This window comes from Pinus tabuliformis, chromosome 6 (genome assembly GCF_031772625.1).
Source record: "Pinus tabuliformis cultivar Carrire ecotype Pingquan chromosome 6, CPIR1, whole genome shotgun sequence".
NCBI classification, from domain to species: Eukaryota; Viridiplantae; Streptophyta; class Pinopsida; order Pinales; family Pinaceae; genus Pinus; species Pinus tabuliformis.
The window spans coordinates 384262682-384286963 of record NC_142292.1 but is presented as its reverse complement, the minus strand read 5'-3'; the positions used below and the strand labels follow the sequence as shown (position 1 = coordinate 384286963).

At 40.1% G+C, this 24282-nt stretch overlaps 1 protein-coding gene across 5 annotated transcripts in view; it reads right to left on the bottom strand.

Moving 5' to 3' along the window:
- LOC149258927 (tryptophan--tRNA ligase, chloroplastic/mitochondrial-like) overlaps nucleotides 1-24282 on the bottom strand; it is a 333508-nt gene that overhangs the window by 80501 nt on the left and 228725 nt on the right. For all 5 annotated transcript variants that reach the window (XM_089373964.1, XM_089373948.1, XM_089373980.1 and 2 more), the window contains one exon: nucleotides 18113-18159. In XM_089373964.1, coding sequence (XP_089230090.1) covers nucleotides 18113-18159 — 47 coding nt within the window. The remainder of the gene's footprint in view (nucleotides 1-18112; nucleotides 18160-24282) is intronic.

Genomic DNA, 24282 nt, shown 5'->3' with positions numbered 1-24282 from the left:
TAACTCTAATTTCCCTAGATTTTTCAACATTACCCTTCCTCCACAAACAATCTCGATGCAACTTCTCTTCAGAAATTCGTCCTCCTAGACCCTCTGCATCAGCCTTTGCTCTGCTCTGCGCAAACCCTATGACGTCTAGCCTTTGAACTTCCTCTAATGAAGTCGTTTTTTCTGTCGCTGCTGAGAAATCGCTTCTTCGGCACTCTGGACCCTCTGCCCGGCCTCTGGAACTGAAAACAAATTTCTCTCCAACAAAATCGAATTGATTTTGAAGCAACTGCGCAGTCCTCTGTGCTACCTCACTGGGAATAACTCGGCCCCTTCTTGTTGCCTCTTTAGATCTGGAAAAATTCCTCTGGGTCACTGTCTCTACACCTCACTGACGTTGCTTCGATCTCTAGCTCTCGCCAACTGTTGCTACTCTCTAGAAATCGATCTACCAAGAAAATCGAACTAGAGAAGTGTCTTCTCCAAGTTCCCATCGACTTCCTCTTATAATCCAGTGTTGGAGCACCAACGACCAAGATTAAATCTTAATCAATGACTAGGATCATCTTGGAGTCGGTCCGTGAATGTTTCTAGATGATCCTCACCTTCACTTAATTAATTCTGATTAATTAACCATATTCCCTAAGTTTAGACTTAGGAAATATTTAAAAGTTGGTTAATAATCTAACTAAGCCATCTCTAGGTGGAAATTCCATAAACAAATTCTCGATTTTGGAGATCTCATGTATTCTAGCCTCGCCACCAAATTTCGTGGTTAGAACACATCCAATGCTACAAAAACTAACACTCCCTCTTAGCGAGGATTGTGTTCTCTCCAACTAGTACTCCAATAGCTCATGTTGCATCTTGCTGCTACAACACCATGTTTATGTATCACCTTTGTTACGTTGCTGATATCTGGCTATACTGCCCACCAACTAACGCGCAACTCTGATATTGAATCTGTGTTGTTGTTGACACTACCATGCTACTGCCAACATTGCATCTGCACTGCAACTCCCTCTGATTTTTTGTTGCTGCAACTGCAATTACTGCAACTCAGAAGCATCCAAAATACTGAATCAGTTGTGTTCAGTATGATGCATCTGTCTCCCGAGTCTCTGACTGCTACTAGTATCTACACTGTCATTAAAGAATTTGCATTGCTGCCAACTCTCCAATGAGCCACCTGCTCTGTTATCAACACTCCACTGCGCTCCTTAGCATCTGACTGCTACTAGTCTGCAATTGTCACTCTGGTGCTGACTGCAACAACTGTCATTGATCTATCCTACTACCAGTGTTTTAAAATCAAGTCAATCTGAATTGGACACGGCTTGGTCGACCGAGTCGAACAGTGCCCGAGTCAACATGGTACAAAAACCGATTCGAAGGCTGGTCCATTACCAAACAGGTCGAGTCGGACACCAGACCGGCCAGCTCGGCCGAGTCCGTCATAACCAGGTTGAGCCAGTCCATGGCAGAAAAGGGCGGCAAAGTCAGTCCATGGCTATTTTTTTTGGTTTAAGGTTTTCCTCAATGCATCTACCCTCTCCCAAGCCTATAAAAGTTACCCAACCCCCTCACATTTTCTCACACCTATCTCATTGTAATTTGTGTGAACATTTGTGAGGAGTTTGTGAAGAGTTTGAGTTGGTTTTTGGAACAACAATGAGGAGCCTCTTGGGCCATCATTGGAGCAGCATTGAGGAGTTGGCTTTTGGAGCATCATTGAGGAGGCTAGAGGTATTTTTTTTCACTCCTCAAATATTCCCTTGCTTTTTTCTTTTGCAAATCTGGAAATTGAAAAGAGTAATTTTTCTAAAAGAAATTAACATTGAAGAGTTGTTGTTTTTTTTTTTAATTTTCAGACTTTTGTCCTTTCATTTCCATGTCCAAATATCATAAAATGGCTCCTAGAATGAAAGATGTTGCTTGGGCATATGTTGAGATGATTGATAATCAAATGCATTGCAAATTTTGTCATAAAAAAATTAAGGGAAGTGGAGGGGGCATTCATAGGTTGAAACAACGCTTGGTCAGTATTAGAGGCCAAATTGTTCCATGTGTCGCACTAGCAGAACAAATTGGGGATATTAAGGAGGAGTTGCTAGAAAATTTTCAGAAGTTTGAGGAAGAAAAAGATAGGCAAAAAAAATAGAGGCTGAAATAGGGAGCAAGAGGAGTATAAAACACATAATGGCTATCGACACCAATTTTGATTATGAGGGCTCTTCATTTATCCTTTGCAATGATGCATCAAACCCCTTTCACTATGTTCCTCCCTCTTTGGAGTCTATTCAAGAAAAGGGTAAGGGTAAAATTAAAAAGAAGGGTGATATCAAAAGTTCTTTCACAGTGACACCCTCCTCTCCCTCTGATAGTGCACACGGTCCTCAAGCTAATAGAAGTCAAATGCAGCCTACTTTAGATGACCATTGGAAGAAAGAATTGAGACACTGCCTGTGATTACATAGCTAGATGGTGGTATGATGTCGATATTCCCTTCAATGCTTCTTGTTCAACATATTATGAACCTATGTTTGATGCCATATTTGCTGTTGGAAAGGGCTTCAAAGGCCCCACTATGCATGACTTAATGGGATCTCTTTTGCTAAAAGAGGTTATGTCCAATGATGAATATTTGAAAGATTTCAAAAGCTCAAGTGTGAAAACAGGGTGTACCATCATGTGAGATGGATGGACTGATCAAAGGAATCGTACCATCTTAATTTTCTTATCTTTTTCCCTCGGGGAACCATGTTTCTAGAATTAGTTGATGCATCTGATAAGGTGAAAGATGCACACTTGTTGTTTCAAGTTTTGGATGAGGTTGTTGAACAAAGGGGGGGTGGTTAATGTTGTTCAGATCATCGCAGATAATGCCTCTAACTATGTTCTTGTTGGTAAAATGTTAGAGGAAAAACACAAAACCATCTTTTCGACCCCATGTGTTGTACATTGCATAGACCTCATGCTTGAGGATATTCGTAAAATAGATTGGATCAAGAACACTGTAGAGCATGCCAAGAGCATAACAAAGTATATCTAAAATCATTCATGGATTTTGAACCTAATGAGGAAAAACACAAGGGGCAAGGATCTTGTTACGCCTATCGTCACTAGATTTGGAACTCATTTTTTGACATTGCAATCTACGCATTCCCAACATAGAAACTTGCAAAGGATGGTTTCCAGTGATGAATGGAATGAATGTCAATGGGATCGCAAACAAGATGGCAAAAATGTGAGAAAGAAAGTTAATGAAGACATATTTTGGAAAAAGGCAGCAGAGATTGTGAAGGTTGTTGAGCCACTAGTTAAGGTGTTGTGGTTGGTGGGTGGGGAAAGATTGGCTATGGGTTTCATTTATGAGTCTATGGATCAAGTAAAGGAGCAAATAAATGTAACATACAAGGATAGAGTGGCTAAATATGGGCCAATTTGGGAAATCACTGATCAAAGATGGAACAATCAACTCCATCGCCCTATACATGCAGCTAGGTTTTTTCTAAGCCCAAGATATCATTATAAAGCTCTGGAAGTAGAAGCTTTGACTGGGGAGGTTAGAGATGAATTGATTGAGTGCATTGACTGCATGGTCCCTATGGAGAGTGAGTAGCTGGAGATACATCGACAAATCACTTGTTTCAGTCAAGCCACAGGTACCTATGGAAACAACCTAGCAAGGATTGCAATGGAAGCAGATGAGCCAGGTAAACAATTTCAATTTTCAAATTCTTATTTTGTTAAATATTTGAAAGTTGGATATAATTTGTTGTGCTAACTCATTACATAACTAAGTTTTTTTGCAGCACAATGGTGGTAGGCATTTGGTAGCCATTGTCCTCAATTGCAAAAGTTTGCAATCCATATTATGAGTCAAACTTGCAATGTTTTTGGGTGTGAATGCAATTGGCCTATCTTTGAGAGGATTCACACGAAGAAAACAATTTGGAACAAAAACTGTTAAATGATCTAGTCTACATCCAACACAACCTCCGGCTAAGACGCAACCAATTGCTAAACAAAAGACCTAATACAGATCCCATTGTGTTGGAAGATATTCATCCATCATCAAATTGGGTAGTGGAAAGTCAACCAATAGAGTTTGACCCTGATGAGGATATTGGTCTTGATTTGGATTTAGAGATGGAGGCATTACAATAGAATGTGCAGTTAAATGCAAATCCACTAGTACCAGGCCCAGCCCCAAGTCCTCTAGTTGCAGGCACTTCCTCTACTCAGCCACGACGCAAGTGCATAGCTCGTTTATCTCAGCGTGCAGCTGCTAGTGCTTCTACTTCTACAGTTGCAGTTGGAGATGTTGATGAAGATGAGGAGCCATGGGTTTACTCTTTTGACTCTGATTCAGAGTCTGGGCCAGATGATGTTGGCCTTTTTAGTAATAGTGACTAGTGATGTTTCGTTGTAGAGAACATTCAGAGCCTCCTCGATTATGTGTTTTTGTTCTGATCTCTATATATTACATGTATTGGACAACGCATTGGGTGCCATTTTGATATAATAGATATATTCATGAGCATACTTTGATCATTTGTTATCTTCTCTCTATATTATAATGCTTTGAGTTTGGAAACATGAATGAAAATCTTTAAAATTATGTTTTTCCATACAAAAAAATATTTAATGTATTTTTTACAAAGACTGAGTCATTGAAATCAACTAGGCTGAGTTGACACCGAGTCGGAGTCGACCCTTGGTCGGTTTCGAATTCAAGTCGGAGTTTTAAAACTATGTCTGCTACTAAATATTGTCGACCCTCATTGCTCTATGGAGCTACAACTCCAAGGCAACCCACCTCACTCCTGGAGGTATGACTTCCTGTTGGTCCTACTTCTCCGACTTGTCCTTCTTCCTGAGAGGACATTGTGTGTTGTAGCAACCAAGTTCACCACACCTGAAGCACTTGACCTTTGACAGGTCCTTCTTCTTTCTCTGCTCCCCCTGCCCCTCACTGGGACCCTTAGATGCTAGGGACACATTCTCCTCCTCTTTCACCACCTTTTGTTTGTTGCTACTGCTGCCACTAATGGAGCTCGTCTCAATTCCTCTTGTTGCAAATCGGCCCATATTTTGTCCCATCCTGGTAGCATGTCTCTGCCCAATATACTTTGGACGAAGACATGCCAATCCTTTGAGACAATATTGGGTGCCAATCATACAAGCTCTGAAGGTTTAGGCGTTGCCCCAATAGCTAAAAGTAGGTCTCAAACATCCTGGATCCTGGTGAGGAAGGGATCTATGCCTTCCCCCTTCTACATCCTGATGCATTTTAGCTTCTACTCCAGAAACATCTTCCGCTGCTCGGAAGTACCCTACTATAGTGTGGAGAGAGAATCCCACATTTCTTTGGTCGTTCCCTTGGCTACGATATGCGAGACTATATGGTCCTAGACTCCATCCAGGATCAAACGCTTCACCTGCGCCATCTCCTTCCTATATTCCTTGATTTGTTCTGCATCATGAGGAATTGCCACTACGTTATCAATGCAGGCTTTCAAGCCATATTCATCTAGAAGGAAAGACAATATGGCCTTCCAGATGACATAGTTGGATGATCCATCCAACCTATCCTGATCTGTAAGCCCTGCAGTGGCCATCTCGAAAACTGTCAAAAATCCCTTGTTTCCTTTTGCTTGGTTGTTGCTCTGCTACTTGCACTCCCTTCTGGAGTGAGAAGATTAGCTCACAACTACTGCCAATCTACAAGGAAATATCAAACTTCTGAGACTCGAAGTTCCCTGAGAGAAATTTTCCCTCTATTGTGTGTGATTTTCTCTTCCACCCGATATTGGTTTTGTTGCTGCAAAAACCCTCTGTTTCCAACCAGAAAGCTACTCAACAAAAATCGAAGTTGCAGTTGCTCCCTCTAACTACTAGAATCCCTCCAAGGAAAATGGAATTTTCTGCACCCCTGCAACTAAAAATCAAACTGTTGGCCCAGCAATTCAGCATGCCTGTCTAAGCACTGCGTTGCCTCAAGAATTTCGGCATGCTGCTCTCTCTGAGCAGCGAAATTCTCTCCTTCGTTTCTGAGCTTCCTGGCAACCACTCACGCTCTGATACCATGTGAAAATTCCAAAAATTGGAATCCTATTGCAGCAAATGGTATTATTTCTTCTAACTAATAAATTAATTATTTAGTTTATTGATAGGGAAACATCGAAATAAACACACTGCAACCTTCACAAATAAAAACCGTGGAAATAAAATAGTGCTAGAAGTGAGAAATGGCAGCACAAACACATAAAAATTAACAGTTATTTTTGGACAAATGTCCCCAGAAAAACCTAATGCGAGAAACGCAGACGAGGGTTTTATTTTATTATGCAACAATGAAATCTGAGTACAATCTATGGATGCCCAACTGGCAAGCCAAACATCAAGTAAATCTAGGCAAAATTATATGAGGGAATTACCCTTCCTCCACAAGTAATCCTGGCACAACTTCTCTTCAGAAATTTGTCCTCCTAGACCCTCTGCACTGCTCTACGCAAACCCTATGGCGTCTACTTTTTGAACTGCCTCTAATGAAGTTGTTCTTCCTGTCTCTGCTGAGGAAATCGCTTCTCCGACACTCTGGACCCTCTGCCAGGCCTATGGAACTTAAAACGAATTTCTCTCCAAAAAATTCGAATTGCTTCTGAAGCAACTACGCAGTGCTCTGCGCTGCCTCACTAGGAATAACTCGGCCCCTTGTTGTTGCCTCTCCGGATTTGGTAAAATCCTCCGGATCAGAGTCTCTGCCCCTTACTGACCCAGCATTGATCTCTAGCTCTCCGGCAACTGTTGCTTCTCTCTCGAAATCGATCTGCCAAGAAAATCGATCTAGAAAAGTGTCTTCTCTAAGTGCCCATCGACATCCTCTTATAATCCAATGTTGGAGCACCAACAACCAAGATTAAATCTTAATCAATGGCTAGGATCATTTTGGAGTCGATCCGTGTGAGTTTCTAGATAATTCTCACTTTGACTTAAATAATTCTTATTAATTAACCACATCCCCTAAGTTTAGACTTAGGAAATATTTAAAAATTGGTTAATAATGTAATTAAGCCTTCTCTAGGTGGAATTTCTAGAAATGATTTCTAGATTTTGGAGATCTCATGTATTCTAGCCTCTCCACCAAATTTCGTGGCTAGAACCAATTTTTTAGAACTCCGACTCTGGCTCGGAAATGGTCGAGGGTTGGCTCCTACTCCGACTCCGACTCGGTATCGACTTGGCCAGTTTGATTTCAATGACTCAGTCGTTGTAAAAAATACATTAGATATTTATATTTATATTAAAAAAAAAAGAACATAATTTAAAGATTTTCGTTCATGTTTCCAAACACAAAGCTTTAGAATATAGAGAGAAGACAACATATGATCAAAGTAGGCTCATGAATATATCCATTATATCAAAATGGCACCCAATGCACTGTCCAATACATGCATGAATGATGATATAGAGATCAAAACAAAAACACATAACCAAGGAGGCTAGAAATGGCCTCTACAATAAAAGTAGATTCTGAAACATCACTAGTCACCAGTACTGCTGGTTACTGCTAGAGAAGCAAACATCATCTGGCTCAGACTCTGAATCAAAGTCAGACAGGGAAACCCATGGCTCCTCATCATCATCATCTCCAACTGCGATTGTAGAAGTAGCATTAGTAGGGTGTGCAACAACTGCACGCTGAGATAGACAAGATATGCACTTACGTCGTGGCTGAGCAGAGGAAGCGCCTGCATTTGGAGGACTTGGCGTTGGGCCTGAGGATGGTACAAGTGAATCTGCATTCAACTGAACATTTTGTTCAAGTGATGCCTCCATCTGTAAATCCAAATCAAGGTCCTCATCAAAATCAAACTCTGTTGGATGACTCTCCACTACCCAATCTGATGTTGGATCAATATCTTCCAACACAATGGGATCTGAATTAGGTCTTTTGTTCAGCAATTGGTTGCGTCTGAGCCGGAGGTTGTATTGGACATAGACTAGATCATTTAACCGTTTTTTATCCAAACGATTCCTCTTCTTCGTGTGAATCCTCTCAAAGACAAACCAATTGCGCTCACACCCAATAGCACTGCAAGTTTGACTCAAAATACGAATTGCAAACTTCTCCAATTGAGGACAATGGCTACCAAAAGCCTCCCACCATTGTGCTGCAAAAAAACATTGTAGTGTAATGAGTTAACTCAACAAATTATATCCAACTTTCAAATTATAAACAACTTAACAAAATAAGAATTTGAAAATTGAAATTTTTGTTTACCTAGTTCATCTGCTTCCCTTGCAATCTTTGTTAGGTTTTTGCCAAAGGTACATGTGGCTTTGTTGAAACAAGTGATCTATAGGTGTATCTCCAGCGAATCACTCTCTAATGGGATCATGCGATCAATGCAGTCAATCAATCCATCTCTAACCTCCCCACCCAAAGCTCCCGCCTCCAGAGTTTTATAATGGCACTGTGGGTTCAAAAAATACACAACTGCATGTATAGGGTGATGGAGTTGATTGTTCCATCTTTCATCAATGATTGCCCAAATGGGCCCATACTTAGCCACTCTATCCTTGTATGCCCTCTTTATTTGCTCATTTTCTTGATCCATAGCCTCATAAATGAAGCCCATAGCCAATCTTTCCCCATCCACCAACCGCAACACCTTAACCAGTGGCTTAGTAACCTTCACAATCTCTGCCGCCTTTTTCCAAAATATTTCTTCATTAACTTTCTTTTTCAAATCTTTGCCATTATGTTTGTTAGACCACTGGTTTTGATTCCAATCATCACTGGAAAACATCTGTTGCAAGTTTCTATATTGGGAAAGCATAGATTGCAATGTCAAAAAATGAGTTGCAAAATTAGTGATGGCAGGCCTAATAATATCTCTGCCCCCTGTGTGTCTCCTCATCAGGCTCAAAATCCATGAATGATTGTAGATTAATTTTGTTATGCTTTTGGCATGATCTACAGTGTTCTTGATCCAATCTAATTTGCCAATATCCTCAAGCATGAGGTCTATCCAATGTGCAGCACATGGGGTCCAAAAGATGGTTTTGTGTTTTTCCTCTAACAGTGTACCAACAAGAACATAGTTAGAGGCATTATCTGTGATGACTTGAAAAACATTAGCCACCCCCACCTCCTCAACAGCCTCATCCAATAGCTGAAACACCAACTATCCATTTTTCACCCTATCAGATGCATCAACTGATTGTAGAAACATGGTTCCCTATGGACAATATATAAGAAAGTTTATGATGATACGGTTCCTTTGATCAATCCATCCATCTGACATGATGATACATCTTGTTTTTGCCCATGAGTTTTTGAAATCTTTCAAATACTCATTAATGGATGAAATTTTTTTCTGCAAACGAGGCCCCCTTAACTCATGCATAGTAGGGCCTTTGAAGCCCTTTCCAGCAGCACATATGCAATCAAACATAGGCTCATAAATGGTGAATGGGAAGCATTGAAGGGAATATCAGCATCATACCACCATCTATATATGTAATCACAAGCAGTCTCCCTCAATTCTTTTTTCCAATGGTCATTTAAAGTGGGTTGCAAAGTTCAAGTAGCTTGAGGACCATGTGCATCTAATGGAGAGGTGGGTGTGACAATGAAATAACTTTTTATATTCATGTCACCCTTCTTTCTCATTTTACCCTTACCCTTTTTTTCTTGCATGGACTCTAAAGAGGGAGGAACATAGCAAAAGGGGTTGGATGCATTAGTACAAGGGATAAGACAAGAGCCCTCAAAATCAAAATGGTGGTTGGTAGCCATCATTTTTTGTATAATACTCTTCCTCCCAATTTCAGCCTCTATTTTTTTTTGCCTAGCTTTTTCTTCTTGAAACTTCTCAAAGTTATTTAACAACTCCTTCCTAATCTCCCCAATTTGTGGTGATTCACATGGAGTAATTTGGCCTCTAACACCTGCCAAGTGTTGTTTCAGCCTATGAATCCTCCCAAGACCCTACTTAATTTTTCTATGGCAAAATTTGCAATGCATTTGATTATCAACCATTTTAGCATATGCCCAAGCAGCATCTTTCACTCTAGGAGACATTTTTTGACTTGCAAATCAAAGGAAAAAAATCTGAAAATGAAAACAAAAAATAGCATTGCTTCAATGTTCATTTCTTTTACAAAAAACACTCTTTTCAATTTCCAGATTTGCACAAAAACATAAATAAGCAAAAACAGATTTTAGAAGTGAAAAAAATACCTCTAGGCACAAACCACCTCCTCAATGTTGCTCCAACAAACCAACTCCTCAATGCTACTTTGATGGTTGCCCAAGAAGCTCCTCACTGCTTCTCCAATGTTTGCCCAAGACTCCTCACTGCTGCTCCAAAAACAAACTCCACAACTCTTCACAAACTCCTCACAAATTCTCACACAAATGCAATGAGATAGTTGTGAGGAAATGAGAGGGGTTGGGTAGCTTTTATAGGGTTTGGGAGAGGTAAATGGACCTCAAAATAACCCTAAGCCAAATTAGAATTGGTTGTGGGGTCCATTTTCCCCCCCAAAAAAATCCACAGGCCGCTTTTCAGTCACGGTGACAGAGTCGGCCGAGTTAGCTCGGGCTCAGTCGAGCAGGTCGGGTTGTTATCGAGCCATGCAAGTTGTTCATTGGCTTGGCCGGCTTGGTAACAACCCAGCTAGCTAAACTGTTTCGGCCACCGAGCCGACCCGGCCAAGCATTGGCTCGGTCTGGCTGGACTGTTTCGATTTCGAGCCGGTTGTTTTATAAAACATTGGCTAGAACACATCTAATGCTACAGAAACTAACAAACATAGATATCGGTAGCCCAATCGTATAGTATCCTAATAAAGGAATTATTCTTAGGCCTACCTACATTGTTAAATTCATTGGTTGACAAACAATGGCAGTTGCACCACTCCCTCCAAGCCCACATTTAGTCCATAGATTGTGACCAAAACCATATAAGTTATAACTAACTTCTTTACTTCTTATAGGATATCTTTGGCTTTAGATTGTAGGGTGATCTTCCTCCTCTTCCCAGGTACTTCAACACCATTAAGGATAGCTCCATTGACTCCTCTCACCCAAAGCCACTCTCCAAATGATATTCTAGACTTAGTATCTTTTACTATATAATGGGTTGACAACATTATATATTATCCTTCTGATGATGATGATTAGGGGTTCCTATTGATTTGTGGTAGCATCGGATGTGCTCTAGCCATGAAAATTCGTGCTGAGGCTAAGGCACATGAGATCTCCAAGACCCAGAAATCGTTTTGAGAAATTCCATCCAGATGAGGAGTTATTAAAATAATTAATATTTTTAATGGGCTCCTAAGTCTAAACTTAGGAAAATAAAAATATTAATGGGTATTAATAAAGATAAGGATGAGAAGCTTCTAAGAGACGGGGATCAAGTCTGTTTTAATCTTAGTCATTGATTAGAGACTTAATCTTGGTTATTGATTCATCAACAGGGAAAGTATAAGAGACGACTTGAGGGTCATTTGGAGATACACCAGCACATACTCAGTATCCTAAGGAAAATCGATTCTCAGAGTGAAATCGATTTCAAAGGGAGAGTTCATGGTGGAGGAAAAGGAGGTGATTAGCAGCAATCAGGGAGCTCATAAGAGGTGACGCAGGGACTTTGATAGACAGCGCAGAGGGAGACGTGGATCATAGAGAAGTAGGGGATGATGCAGAGAAGGACAGAGCAGCACAAAGCCAGGCAGAATGACGTAGGGCTGACGCAGTAGGGAAAGGAAGTCCTCCAGGGTGTTAGAAAGTCTAGGAAAAAAGTCTCGGGTGTTTTCTCTCAGCGTCTATGCAAATTATTTTGTAAAAGTGATTGTTGCTGAAGATTAATAAAACCCTCCTATGTTGCACCTGTTTTTCCACATTGGGTTTTTCTAGGGATAATTGTCCAAAAATAACTGTGTGGATGTGTTTGATTCTTGTACATATATTTGTTCCTGTATAATGGTGTGATATCTGCAATAGAATTTATTTTAATATTCACTGAAGGGATTTCATAAATAACTTATTGAGAAATAAGTAGGTAAAATAAATCAATTGTTGCAGTAATAGAATTTATGTTTAGAAATTCACACATGGTAACAGAGCAAAGATTTGGAGACAAGAAAGTAAAATCAATTATGGGTCAAGAGCATAATGCAGAGGCATCCATGTCAAGAGACTCGTGCAGATTTTCAAAAGAATGCACAAGAGATAGAAATTTCGATTTCTCTATGTTGGCTTCCAAATTGGAAGAAGAAGTTGCTTGCATAGCAAGCTCTGCATCCTCAGAGGTATGGTATATAGACAGTGGGGCTTCCTGGCATATGAGAAGAATCTAGGAATGTTTTTCAGATTATCCGGAAGAAAGAATAAATTTTGAGATCACAATGGGGAATAAGGCAAAGTGTACTCCAGTAAGGAAAGGTACTATAGTTTTTCAAACAGAAATAGGAAAGCGGTTCCCAGTTACCAATGTGTTGCATGTGCCAAGACTGGGGATGAACTTACTTTCCGTATCTCAACTTCAAAGCAAGGGCTATGACGTTTTCTTCATTAAGGAGAAAGTATACGTCAAACACCCGAGTTGGAAAAAGAAGGTACAGATCGGAATCAGAAGTAACAGGTTGTACAGGTTGCAGCTAGAATCACCAATGGCACTGATAGGCAGTAATGGAGACAAGGATTTGAATGAACTATGGCACAAAAGGATGGGACATTTGCACCATGGGGCTCTGAGAATTCTCAGGAAAACTGTAACAGGAGTTCTAGATCTTAGTATTGAACGAGATGATGTATGCAGAGGGTGTGCTCTAGGCAAGTATGCCAAAGCAGTGTTTCCTAGAAGTAACAATAGGGCCAAGAATGTACTAGGATTGATACACTCAAACATCTGCGGACCGATGTCCACAAAATCTCTTAGTGGTGCTGAATACTTTGTCACCTTCATCGATGACCATTCCAGGAAGACTTGGATCTATTTTCTGAAAACCAAGGATGAGGTTTTTTGTCGATTCAAGGAGTTCAAGGCTCCAGTGGAGAATCTGACAGGAAAGAAGATAAAAGTGTTGCGCTCAGACAATAGTGGCGAGTATGTTGACAAGGACTTCACCGATTTTTGCGCTAGGGAGGGCATCAAAGAGAGTGGACAACTCCCTACAATCCGGAGCAGAATGGAGTAACAAAAAGAAAGAACAGAACTATTATGGAAACAGCTAGGGCAATGATGTATGAATAGGATATGACGAAATTCCTATGGGCAAAAGCATGCAACACGGTAGTCTATGTCCAGAATAGGACTCCTCATAGGGCATTGGGCAAGATTGCTTTAGAGCAAGTCTTCACTAGGAAGACACCTGAAGTTAGTCATTTCAGGATATTTGGGAGTTTAGCATATTGTCGTGTACCTGAGGAGAAGAGGAAGAAGTTAGATCAAACTGCAGAGAAAGGATACCTTGAGGGATATAGAGAGAATGCTAAGGCATATAGAATCTATCTTCCAGGGAACCGAAAGGTAGTAGTTCGGCGAGATGTGAAGTTCATGGAGGATAGGGCCTTTAGAAAATCTCGAGAAATGCCTTCCGAGGAGCAGTCAAAAGATGAATTGTTGGTCAAACCACTTCAACCAGCGGAAGCCAATACCAAAAATGCTCCTTCAGAACAGGAGGAATCACAGGAAGAGGAAGAGCTAACAGATGCACCTACTACTAGAGGAAGAACAAGCCAAGAACTCCGACAGATTCTACGAGATGCAAAAGATTTTGTTGGTGCACCCAGGAACAGTAAAAGCGAGCGAAGACAGCCAGACAAATATCAAGCCATAGTAGCTCAAGTTGGGGAACCTTCCAATTTTCAGGAGGTCATTTAGCATCAAGATTGGATGGATGCGATGGTGGAGGAATACAGCTCTATAATGGTGAATAATGGCTAGGAAGTAGTGCCTAGGCCTCAAGACAGGTCAGTGGTAGGTTTGAGATGGATCTACAAAATCAGATACGCTGCAGACGACAATGTGGAAAAATAAAAAGCCAAGTTTGTGGCTAAGGGATATGCTCAGAAAGAAGGAATACACTACGAAGAGACCTTCGCCCTAGTAGCCAGGTATACATCTATTAGAACTGTGATATCTCTTGCAGCATAGATGGAGTGGGAGATTCATCAGATGTATGTCAAGACGGCATTCTTGAACGGAGTGATAGAAGAGGAAGTATACATTGAACAGCCAGAAGGCTTTGAGACACATGAGAAGAAATCTCACATATGCAGATTGAAGAAAGCCTTGTATGGGCTGAAACAAGTGCTTAGAGCATGGTATGGTGGAATTGATGGCTACTTACAGAAGATGGGGTTCGTCAAGAGTGATGCGGATCCGAATCTCTACTATCTGGTTGTAGAGAATGAGCCTATAGTCCTAGTATTATATGTCGATGATCTCTTCATGACAGGATCATCCAGGCTCATTGAGGACTACAAGAAGAATCTAGCCACAGAATTTGAGATGAAGAATTTGGGATAGATGCATTATTTCCTAGGGTTGGATGTTTGGCAGCAGAAGGGTGAGATCTTCCTTGGACAAAGGAGATATGCTATAGAAATCCTAAAGAGATTCAAGATGTAGGACTATAGGCCTATAGCTACTCCAATGATCACCAACTGGAAGAAAATTGATGCATCAAAAGACAAAGATGTTGATCCCACCTTCTACAGGCAACTCATAGGGTCCCTAATATATCTGGTCAATACCAGGCCAAACATTTGCTACGCTATCAACACCCTCAGTCAGTTCATGGTGGAACCTAAGAGGGTGCATTAGGCAGGAGCCTCTCAGATATATACACAGGGAACAGTCGAATATGGACTATTGTACACCAAAAGTAATGACATCAGACTGAGTGGGTTTACTGATGCAAATTGGGCTAGAAGTTCAGTAGATCGGAAAAGTACCTCTAGGTATTGTTTCAACATTGGATCGGGGATGACCTCCTGGTGCAATAGGAAACAAAAATCCGTAGCTCTGAGCTCAGCTGAAGCAGAATATATGGCCGCTAGCACAGCTTCGTGTGAAGCCATATGGCTTAGAAAATTGCTTGTGAACCTATTCAAAAGAAGGATGGAGGCGACCAGGATCATGTGTGATAATCAAAGTTGCATCAAGCTCTCTGAGAATCCAGTATTTCATGATCGGTCGAAGCACATTGATATTCGATGTTAATTTGTCAGAAACTATGTCCAACAGGAGCAGTATAGTTGAACTACACTCCTACAGGAGAACAGGTGGCGGACATCCTCACCAAGGCCCTAGGAAGAACAAAGTTCATTTATTTCAAGGAGAAGATGGCGATGGTAAAGAATCCATTTCAGTAGCAGAAATGGATAAGTATCAGGGGATGCAGTGCAACAGTTAGCAGTGGCAGTGCTATGGGCAGCATGGGCAGCAGGTTTAGAGGGAGTTGCAGTACAGATGTAGCAATGGCAGTAGCAAAGCCATGGGTAGCAGTACAGGAAGCAACAGTGCAGAGGATGCTAGGCAATAGGCCAAGCATCAGCATAGGTACCAGTGCTGGAGGATCCGTGTGATGTTCAATGGTGGAGCATTACTAGAGCACATTCCTTGCTAAGAGGGAGTGCTGATTTGCGGTAGCATTAGATGTGCTCTAGCCATGAAAATTCACACTGAGGCTAAGGCACATGAGATCTCCAAGACCCAGAGATCGTTTTGAGAAATTCCATCCAGATGAGGAGTTATTAAAATAATTAATATTTTTAATGAGCTACTAAGTCTGAACTTAGGAAAATAAAAATATTAATGGATATTAATAAAGATAAGGATGAGAAGCTTCTAAGAGACGAGGATCAAGTCTGTTTTAATCTTAGCTGTTAATTAGAGATTTAATCTCGGTTGTTGATTCGTCAACAGGAAAAGTATAAGAGACGACTTGAGGGTCATTTGGAGATACACCAGCAGATACTCAGTATCCCAAGGAAAATCGATTCTCAGAGAGAGTGAAATCAATTTCAGAGGGACAGTTGCAGGGTGGAGGAAGAGGGGGTGATTAGCAGCAGTCAGGGAGCTCAGAAGAGGTGACGCAGGGACTCTAAGAGAGCGCAGAGGGAGACGTAGATCATAGAGACACAGGGGATGGCGCAGAGAAGGACAGAGCAGCGCAGAGCCACGCAAAATGACGCAGGGCTGACGTAGTAAGGAAAGGAAGTCCTCCAGGGTGTCAGAAAGTCTCGAAGAAAAGTCTCAAGTGTTTTCTCCCAGTGTCTATGCAATTTTTTTTGTAAAAGCGATTGTTGTTGAAGATTAATAAAACCCTCTTCTGCTGCACCAGTTTTCCCACATTGAGTTTTTCCTAGGAAAATTGTCCAAAAATAACTGTGTTGATGTGTTTGATTCTTGTGCATATATTTATTTCTATATAATGGTGTGATATCTGCAGTAGAATTTATTTTAATATTTACTTAAGGGATTTCGAAAATAACTTATTGAGAAATAAGTAGGTAAAATAAATTAGTTGCTACAGTAATAGAATTTATGTTTAGAAATTCTCACAGTTCCATCACATCTCTTCTCCCCCTATTCCAAATTCTCTACTCGACAGGAACAATTCATTTCACTATGACAAATTTCTTGGAGGTTGTATAGTTATAATTATTTTCATGTAATCCCAATGGGTTTACCAATAATTTACGCCACGCAATTTTTCTTTCTATTAAACCCCTTTAGTTTGTGGTTTTGTAGGAGGGAGATGCTTTAGATACTCTCTTTACATGTTAATTTCTTAATTCCAATTCTTTTTCTACTTCCTAGCAATTTTTTATACCCAAAAAATATCTCTACAATTACTAAATATAAAACACACTAGAATTTTTAACAAAAAATTAAATAGCAGAAGCACACAAAAAAAATTTCACACAACAAATGACCCTCCAATTAATCTTCACTTTTAATATCTGAATAATGAGGGCTCCCTTACTAGGAAAATGGCCCATAGAGAAAATACTAGAAATTTTACAACAATTTAAAACCTGGCTTATCAACCCCTAAGAAAACCCGATCTACACCCTTGCTAGCTTCTCTCCACTTGTGCATCCATCTAGAAGATGGTACTCACTCACACGTGCAGCCTCACACTCTCCTAGTCGTCACATGTGTGCCCATGTGTTATCTCTCTCACACGTGCAGCCTGATTTCTCCTTGTTGTCACATGTGTAGCTCCCTTGTGCAAACCCTTCGCTTGTTCGGCCTCTCTAAAGCTAAGACTCGCTCACACTTGCGGCCCTCTGCAAATCTGGTGCTTAGAAAATTAGTACAGCCTCGACTCCACTCAATCTTCCTTCTCTAAATTTTTCTCCACTACTGCAACACTTCCTTTCACTTCAGCCATAAGTGTCACACTATCTCTTGTGGCTTTCTCCTCTCCTAAGCCTTTCTTCAATAATTTCTCATGGCGCTAAATCTCTAACCCTAATCTCCAAAGTGATGGATAGCTAGGATTAAATCCTAACCCATTTGAGATCAACAGTTAAGATTAAAACAAATTACTAGAGTAAATAATTTACTTTTCCTTAGTTTCTTTAGCTCAATAGCCAACAAAACTAATTTTGTGCTTTTACTAGTTAGACTTTGGCTAAATTACAAAAACAACTTAATAAATTAAGCATGTTAATGAGACTTTGAATGACTCCCACATGCTTGACACCTACCCAATGCAGAAGTACCTGTCCATTGCTACAATCATCAACATTACTATTATTATTATTAGATGTAATTTTGAGTCCGTAAAACAATTATGGTCATTCATGGACATTAATATAATTTATTTCCCTTTTTCTTTCTTTCTAACTCAAAAGGAAAGAAAAAAAAAACATTTTTATCATGTAAATTCAAGGAAAGCAACCTAATTCTCACTGAAAAGCTCTTATCTTCATATTGAAGTTTCTCTGATGCATTACATGTAATACAATCTAGAGGGAGAGAGATTTTTATTCAGTGGCTGTTGGACTTGCCCATACAAAACAAAAAGCCAGCTAACACCTATAAATAGCAAAATAACTGAGGTACATGACAGAGAAACAAACCCGGTGAAAGAATCTGTTTTGCAACGCTTGAATTTGTTGGCTATTATCTGCACAAGTACTATAAAAAATGAACAAAAAAATCACCTACCATAAGAATCATTTCTCATTCATCAACTATTGGCTGGTATAAACAAAAGCAATAATGGCAATTAAGATAAATAGGAACGACTTTTTAATGCCTTACGTTGCATATCGTGATTTTCATCAAGGATGGATGCAATCCAACTCACTCATTGTGAGTATTGAATCTGTTTACATGGATCAACGCAAGCAAAAATTTGACAAGCTATCATTTTATTAAAAATCCTAAAACAGACCTTCACCAAATTTCCTGAAGAAAGAACCAATGAATGCAGTGAACACCGAAGGAAAAAACTTTGAACCAAAGTTTATTTTTATGGTTCAAGCTGAAAGTACTGTTATGTTTAACAAAGATAAAAGGCTACAGAGGACAAAATGTAACATGAGAACCAAAACAATTTTGTTAACACGCATAATAGACTGGAAATCATTTTGGTTACAAATTAATGGAACTATCGAAGGTTTTCCATCAGAAAAACAATATAAAACAGATTAGGATTAAATCCTTTCATTTCATCCAAACAGCACATAGTGACACTCAAAAGTGTTGATCCTTTCTTTCATCAGATTTTCATTTGGATTTAACTCTCGTAGAATGGACCATTATTGGATTCTCAATTGAAATCAGTTCATGATGAAAACAAGGGATGCTGAACTCTCCATTGAAAATGGTGACCGAAAGGGACATCTGACTCTAATTAGCACTAGACTAGAGAAAATTCAATAATCTCAATAAATAAAACAACCTTGAAAGGCTTCCCAAGTTACATAATTCAAAATGATAAAAGCAATATTTAACTTATTATCTTCAACAACACTAATCTTGATCATAACTCAAAAACACAACAAAAAGAAGTAAATCTCATATCTTAGAACGAACTTCATGGTTGAGTTAGTGAATGGATATGGGGAAGGGACCCTTCTTTGTCACAACATTTAATCCTCTAATGTCCACACATATTTAAGTCTATTAGCCTTCTTACGGTTAGTTACCATAGTAGACATCAATGTTGCAAAAATCGGAGTTGGGAATAAATCGACAAGGGTCCAAAGAATTGAAAAAGTCATAAAAGTCGGGAGAAAATTGAAAAAATTGGCAAAACTAGGCAAAATGTAAAAAATACAAAAATATCCATTTTTTTCCAATTTCGAAAAATTCCTGATTTTTATGATTTAATCCTAATTTTTACGATTCAATATGGATTTTTAAAATTTAATCCCAAGTTTCCAAAATCCCCCACAATTTTTTCATTCAATTCGTTATAAAATGACAACTTTTGAAATTTGAAAAAACTCTCGAAAAAATTGGCCAGTAAAATCGGCAAGTTGAAAACCTCATCATTTTCCAATTTTATCGGGATGTTATCAGGAGGTTGGCAACAGAGTTGGACACGTATTCACTTTTGTTGCCATTAAAGATAATCACGACAACTAGCAATTTTTGAATGTCATCATAAACATATTTACGATACCTAGGGCTTGTTACCCACCACCAGTAGGTGACCCCTATAGGAGAATTTTTCTCCTAGAGTTGTTTTCAGCTGGCAGCCACCAAATAGTTCGATGTGCCACCATTCTCCACCACCTGAGCCAGCCATTTTCCCTCGCCCATCTGTTATGATCGTATGTTTGAAGGTGGGCCTTCCAACCCCAAAGGTATGGCTTTTCATTATGTAATTGGGTGTTTATGCTTGCTTTTCTTGGACACATTTGGACATGGATTAGTAAGGGGATTTAGCAGCAACAATGGGCTTGGTCTGTACTCATCTTCCCTTGTCCCAAACTTGGTGGTTGATTTTGTATCCTAGTCATGTGGGACCTCCTCTATTGGCTACTAGCTTTAGGAGTGGCACTACATGGGAAACCTTGATTTTGGTTGTGTGGTCCTGCTTCCCGACACCATACATATCACTCCCCTCCGCTCATTATAACCCCTTTTCACACTTTTCCCATCTGGGTCCGCATTTGTCCATTGGCTCCACAAGGACTTAGCCTCCCCCTCTCCTTGCCCACACCATGGGTCGGGCCTAGAACGATGCCCAAGAAGTTGATGCAGCTAAAAGAAAGTTAAAAGCATAATTTGGCCACTTACAATAGGAAATGTACCACAAAATTCAAAAGAAGGTCAGGACATAAAAATTTAGCACGTGAGCAAAACCCAAACATGAGCTCTACCCCTATCATTATAGCCATCACCCTGGTTCCTATGGCCCCTATCAGTGCCCCCCTACATCATTAAGGAACCCATGATTGTCCCAACCCTTGGTGGGTGATGAACTGCCAAACCTTAAGGGGGTAATCACTACTCTATCATACACATCATGCTCTCATCACCTGGAGCCCCAAGCAGCTAGAAGAAAGAAAAATCAATAAAAGGCAAAAGGCATATGAAGAAGGGTGGAGAAACAAAGGTCGGGGTAACTCATGTACCATGATTGCTCCCTCCTACACCTATACACCTAATGTGTGGGCTTCCCTCATTATAGCTACCCTTGTACCATGGCATGTGGCTTGGAGCCTTTCCCTGTTGCTCCACTTCATTCCACCATAATTTCACGTGACACCTGCCATTTAAAGAATGTGCCATGGACTTGTTACTCCCTTAAACGCTGAAACCACCTAATAGGGTCCTTTATTAACCTCTCTTGTTGAGTAAGGAAATACTTGTACCCTCTAAAGCCCACTTGGAAGGGCATGCCACTATGAAGTGTCCACTTTTTCCCTTGATTCACAAGCTTATTTACTCAATTGCACTAATGGATTGTTGTACTAGAGGGCGAGGAGACGCATTGTATCTTATACGAGATTGAAAGTGGGTCTCCATTTGGACTTGGTCTCCCTATATGGGGTCTGAGCCCTCTAGAGGGTCATAATGGCACTTGTAGGGTGAGCATAGAGAGCCATGGGCCTCCTGCGCAGCAGGGCATTGATTGCCACACCATGGGCTTCTTCAGCACCGCATATTACTTGTTCGTGCCCCAGCCATACAGAGATGATGATGCACTTGAACCATGTTGCCCAGTTGGCCACACACTTGTACCTTACACTTGGCAGCTAATACAGAGCCCAGACGGGGTTTCGTCTCATCCAGAGAGACATGGGAGGGCTTGTGTCATCATTCTAGCCCTTAGTGATGGAGCATCGACATGCTTGATCCAGTTGGAGACCCATGAGACCATTCACTATGCCCCAAAGCTACTTGGGAGCACCACTAATGTTTTGCTTGGAAACAAAGGGGCTACCCCCTTTGGTTATCATTTTGAGGGCCCTCCTTTTCATCATGGCACATGGAAGATTTATCTTGGCCTTCCAACGGCCCTTTGCACCATTTTTCTATTAGTTTAGTGTCGTTAGGAACGCTTATTTCACACTTTTGAGCTATTTGGTGGGCTTGTCACCAATAATATTGTTATTTTTCACATTGAAGTCATTTTAGGGGCTTATTAGGCTAAGTAGATCAAATTAGACCCCTCAAGGCTCATATCAATAAAAGAAGAGCTCCATTTGTAACTTGTCACACTTTGGATTTGGGGATCTCTCTCTTGTAAAAGAATTCGGACTTGCAGTAGAGACGAAATTTGGATGTTTCTTGATGAATTATGATGTTTGGATAAATTCGTTGACTATCTTGGAGCTTCTTTTTGGCAATATTGTGGATGGATATACTCTTCTTTATCTTGTAAGTTCCATACGATGCTATGTTTCTATTTTGATGAATGTCTAATGCATGGAAATTGTTCTTATGGTGATTAAATGTGCCCTAATTAATGTGAATTGCTTGAACCATTGAAAACTATTGGAATTTTGCATGTGTTACTCATTAGATAAAGAATGAATGAATGTTCCTAGAGGATTGATTAATATGCATCCTTGAAACTCCATAAAATTGTCATTGAAGTATAAAATTCTAGAAGTTGTTTTGTTGTTGTTGCATCTAGGCAGCGAAATTTCCTCTAGGTCTCTTGGAAGAATGAATTGCCATCTCATGGTTTACCTTGAGTCCATTTCTCCCAACAGGCAAGCACTGGGTCTAGAATCCTTAGTGATCACATTAACTCAACAAAATATTATTCTTTCACCTTTTTTCTTCCTTCTTTCATCATCCCTCTAAGGATAAGGAGATTTTCTAGGGCTTGGTGCGAAATTTTAAGGAGGAGGAATTTTGGGATTTTGTCTAGACAAATTTCTTCATTTTTGTGTCCTCTAGGCATCCTCTAATCTTGAACAAATTCCAATGGTGGAATTTCAAATAAATTGAAGACCTAGCTATCACACCAAGTGGGAACCCTTGAAGCTGCTTTTGATTTGGGGATTTCTTGAAGGTTTTCACTTTGTAGTTAATCATTCAAAACCTTTTCTCTTAACTATAATTGACCATTGGGTGAGCCTTTACCTCAGTATATCTCTCAACGCTAGGTCTCTTATAGTATTTCTCTCAAGGGTTTTTTCGTGGAAAGTCATCCTAGCTTCTCCCAAAGCTCGCACTTTGATTGAATCTTTCTAATTTTAGTTAACAATGGTATGTTCTATGATTAGTGCAATTATTTCAATGTTTCTTTAGCAGCCCAATGACAATTTCCAATTTAGTTTTCCAATAGAAATCACATTAACCATAAACCACATTAACAATAATTGTAGATAGAACATAAAATAAAATGCAGAAGACAAGCCAAGATAAGAGGACACCAGATTTGGCAAATGCCCAGGAAAAACCCCAATATGGGGAAAACCATTTGATCAATTCTTCTTATTGTTATATCAAATGTTCAGCAGAGAGAGAGTACAAAAAGTCAGAGTTGTCTTGCCAAATCAACGACAAAACAGCCCTGTCAAATCTGCAGTGAAATTCAGCCCTAACCAAAATGCTAAAGATGGTCAACACAGCAGCAAAACTTCTCCTTTGAAGCTCGGTGAAAGGCAATCAAACTCTACCTCTAGCAGTGGTCAAAGTCAACCCAGAACAATCAAAAAATCTGCAGTCAAACTTGGTCAACCTGAAGTCAACCATGCGATCAATGCAACTCAAAAAGCCCAAAAATCTCGGTTTTTGTGCCAACCAATGCGGCCTAGTCAAATAGAGTCAAACCCTCCAAAATCGCAATAAAACTTGGTCAAACAGTCCCTGTTCAAACTTCAGTAAACTCCTGAAATTTTTGGCTCTGTACTTCAGTCTCAAAATCGTCCTCCTTGCCACACATGTGAGAGAAAAAGAATGCCCAATACTTGTACAAACCAATGAGAGAAGGAGAGAGAAGAATGTGTGAGTGATGATGATGCCAAATGAGGTGAGAGGTCACTTGTATTTATACAAGTCGTTGAGGGTGAAGTGACATGTCTCTTGGGCTTCATGAGCCAACATGATGATGAGGCCCACCTTGACAATTTGCACATGCGTGGGCATAAATTCAAAAACACATTTTTGCCCGTCCAAATTTGATGATCATAGATCAATTTTGGTCCTCTCAAAAAGAGGAATTCAATGCAATCATCATCTCCATCAAATGAGATGTCCAAAGTGGAATTTGGCCCAAGTTGCTAATTTTAACACTCCCTCTCAATTAGAGAGAATTCCACCTACCAATCCATGCATCATCATCCATCATCATACCATCCTGTCATCATGTACCATCTCTGTATCTCATCTCATCTATGCTTTGTTTAACACTAGTATGAATAATGAAGAAGAATCGATCGAGACTGAGTCACAAGACCTTACCACTCTCCACTTACAAAATTCAGTCCAGAGGTAGAACCTCAATCAGACTTGATTCTAGATCAAGTTGTTGAACACCATGCATCCTAGACACAGGGAGTATGGTAGTACACAATGCGTCCATCAGTAGTGATATGGTCCCTACCCACTTTTCCCAACTCATTGCCCAGATGAGAGATACTTCCCATGAGCCTCAGACTACATGGGTAGGATGTATGTTGGGGCATCAGGAAAATAAGGTGAACCACTCATCGAGCTCATATGCCATAGGAAAAGGTCAACCACTCATCTTGTTCATATGCCATAGGAAAAGGTGAACCACTCATCCTACTCATATGCCATAGGAAAAGGTGAACCACTCATCCTATGCATATAT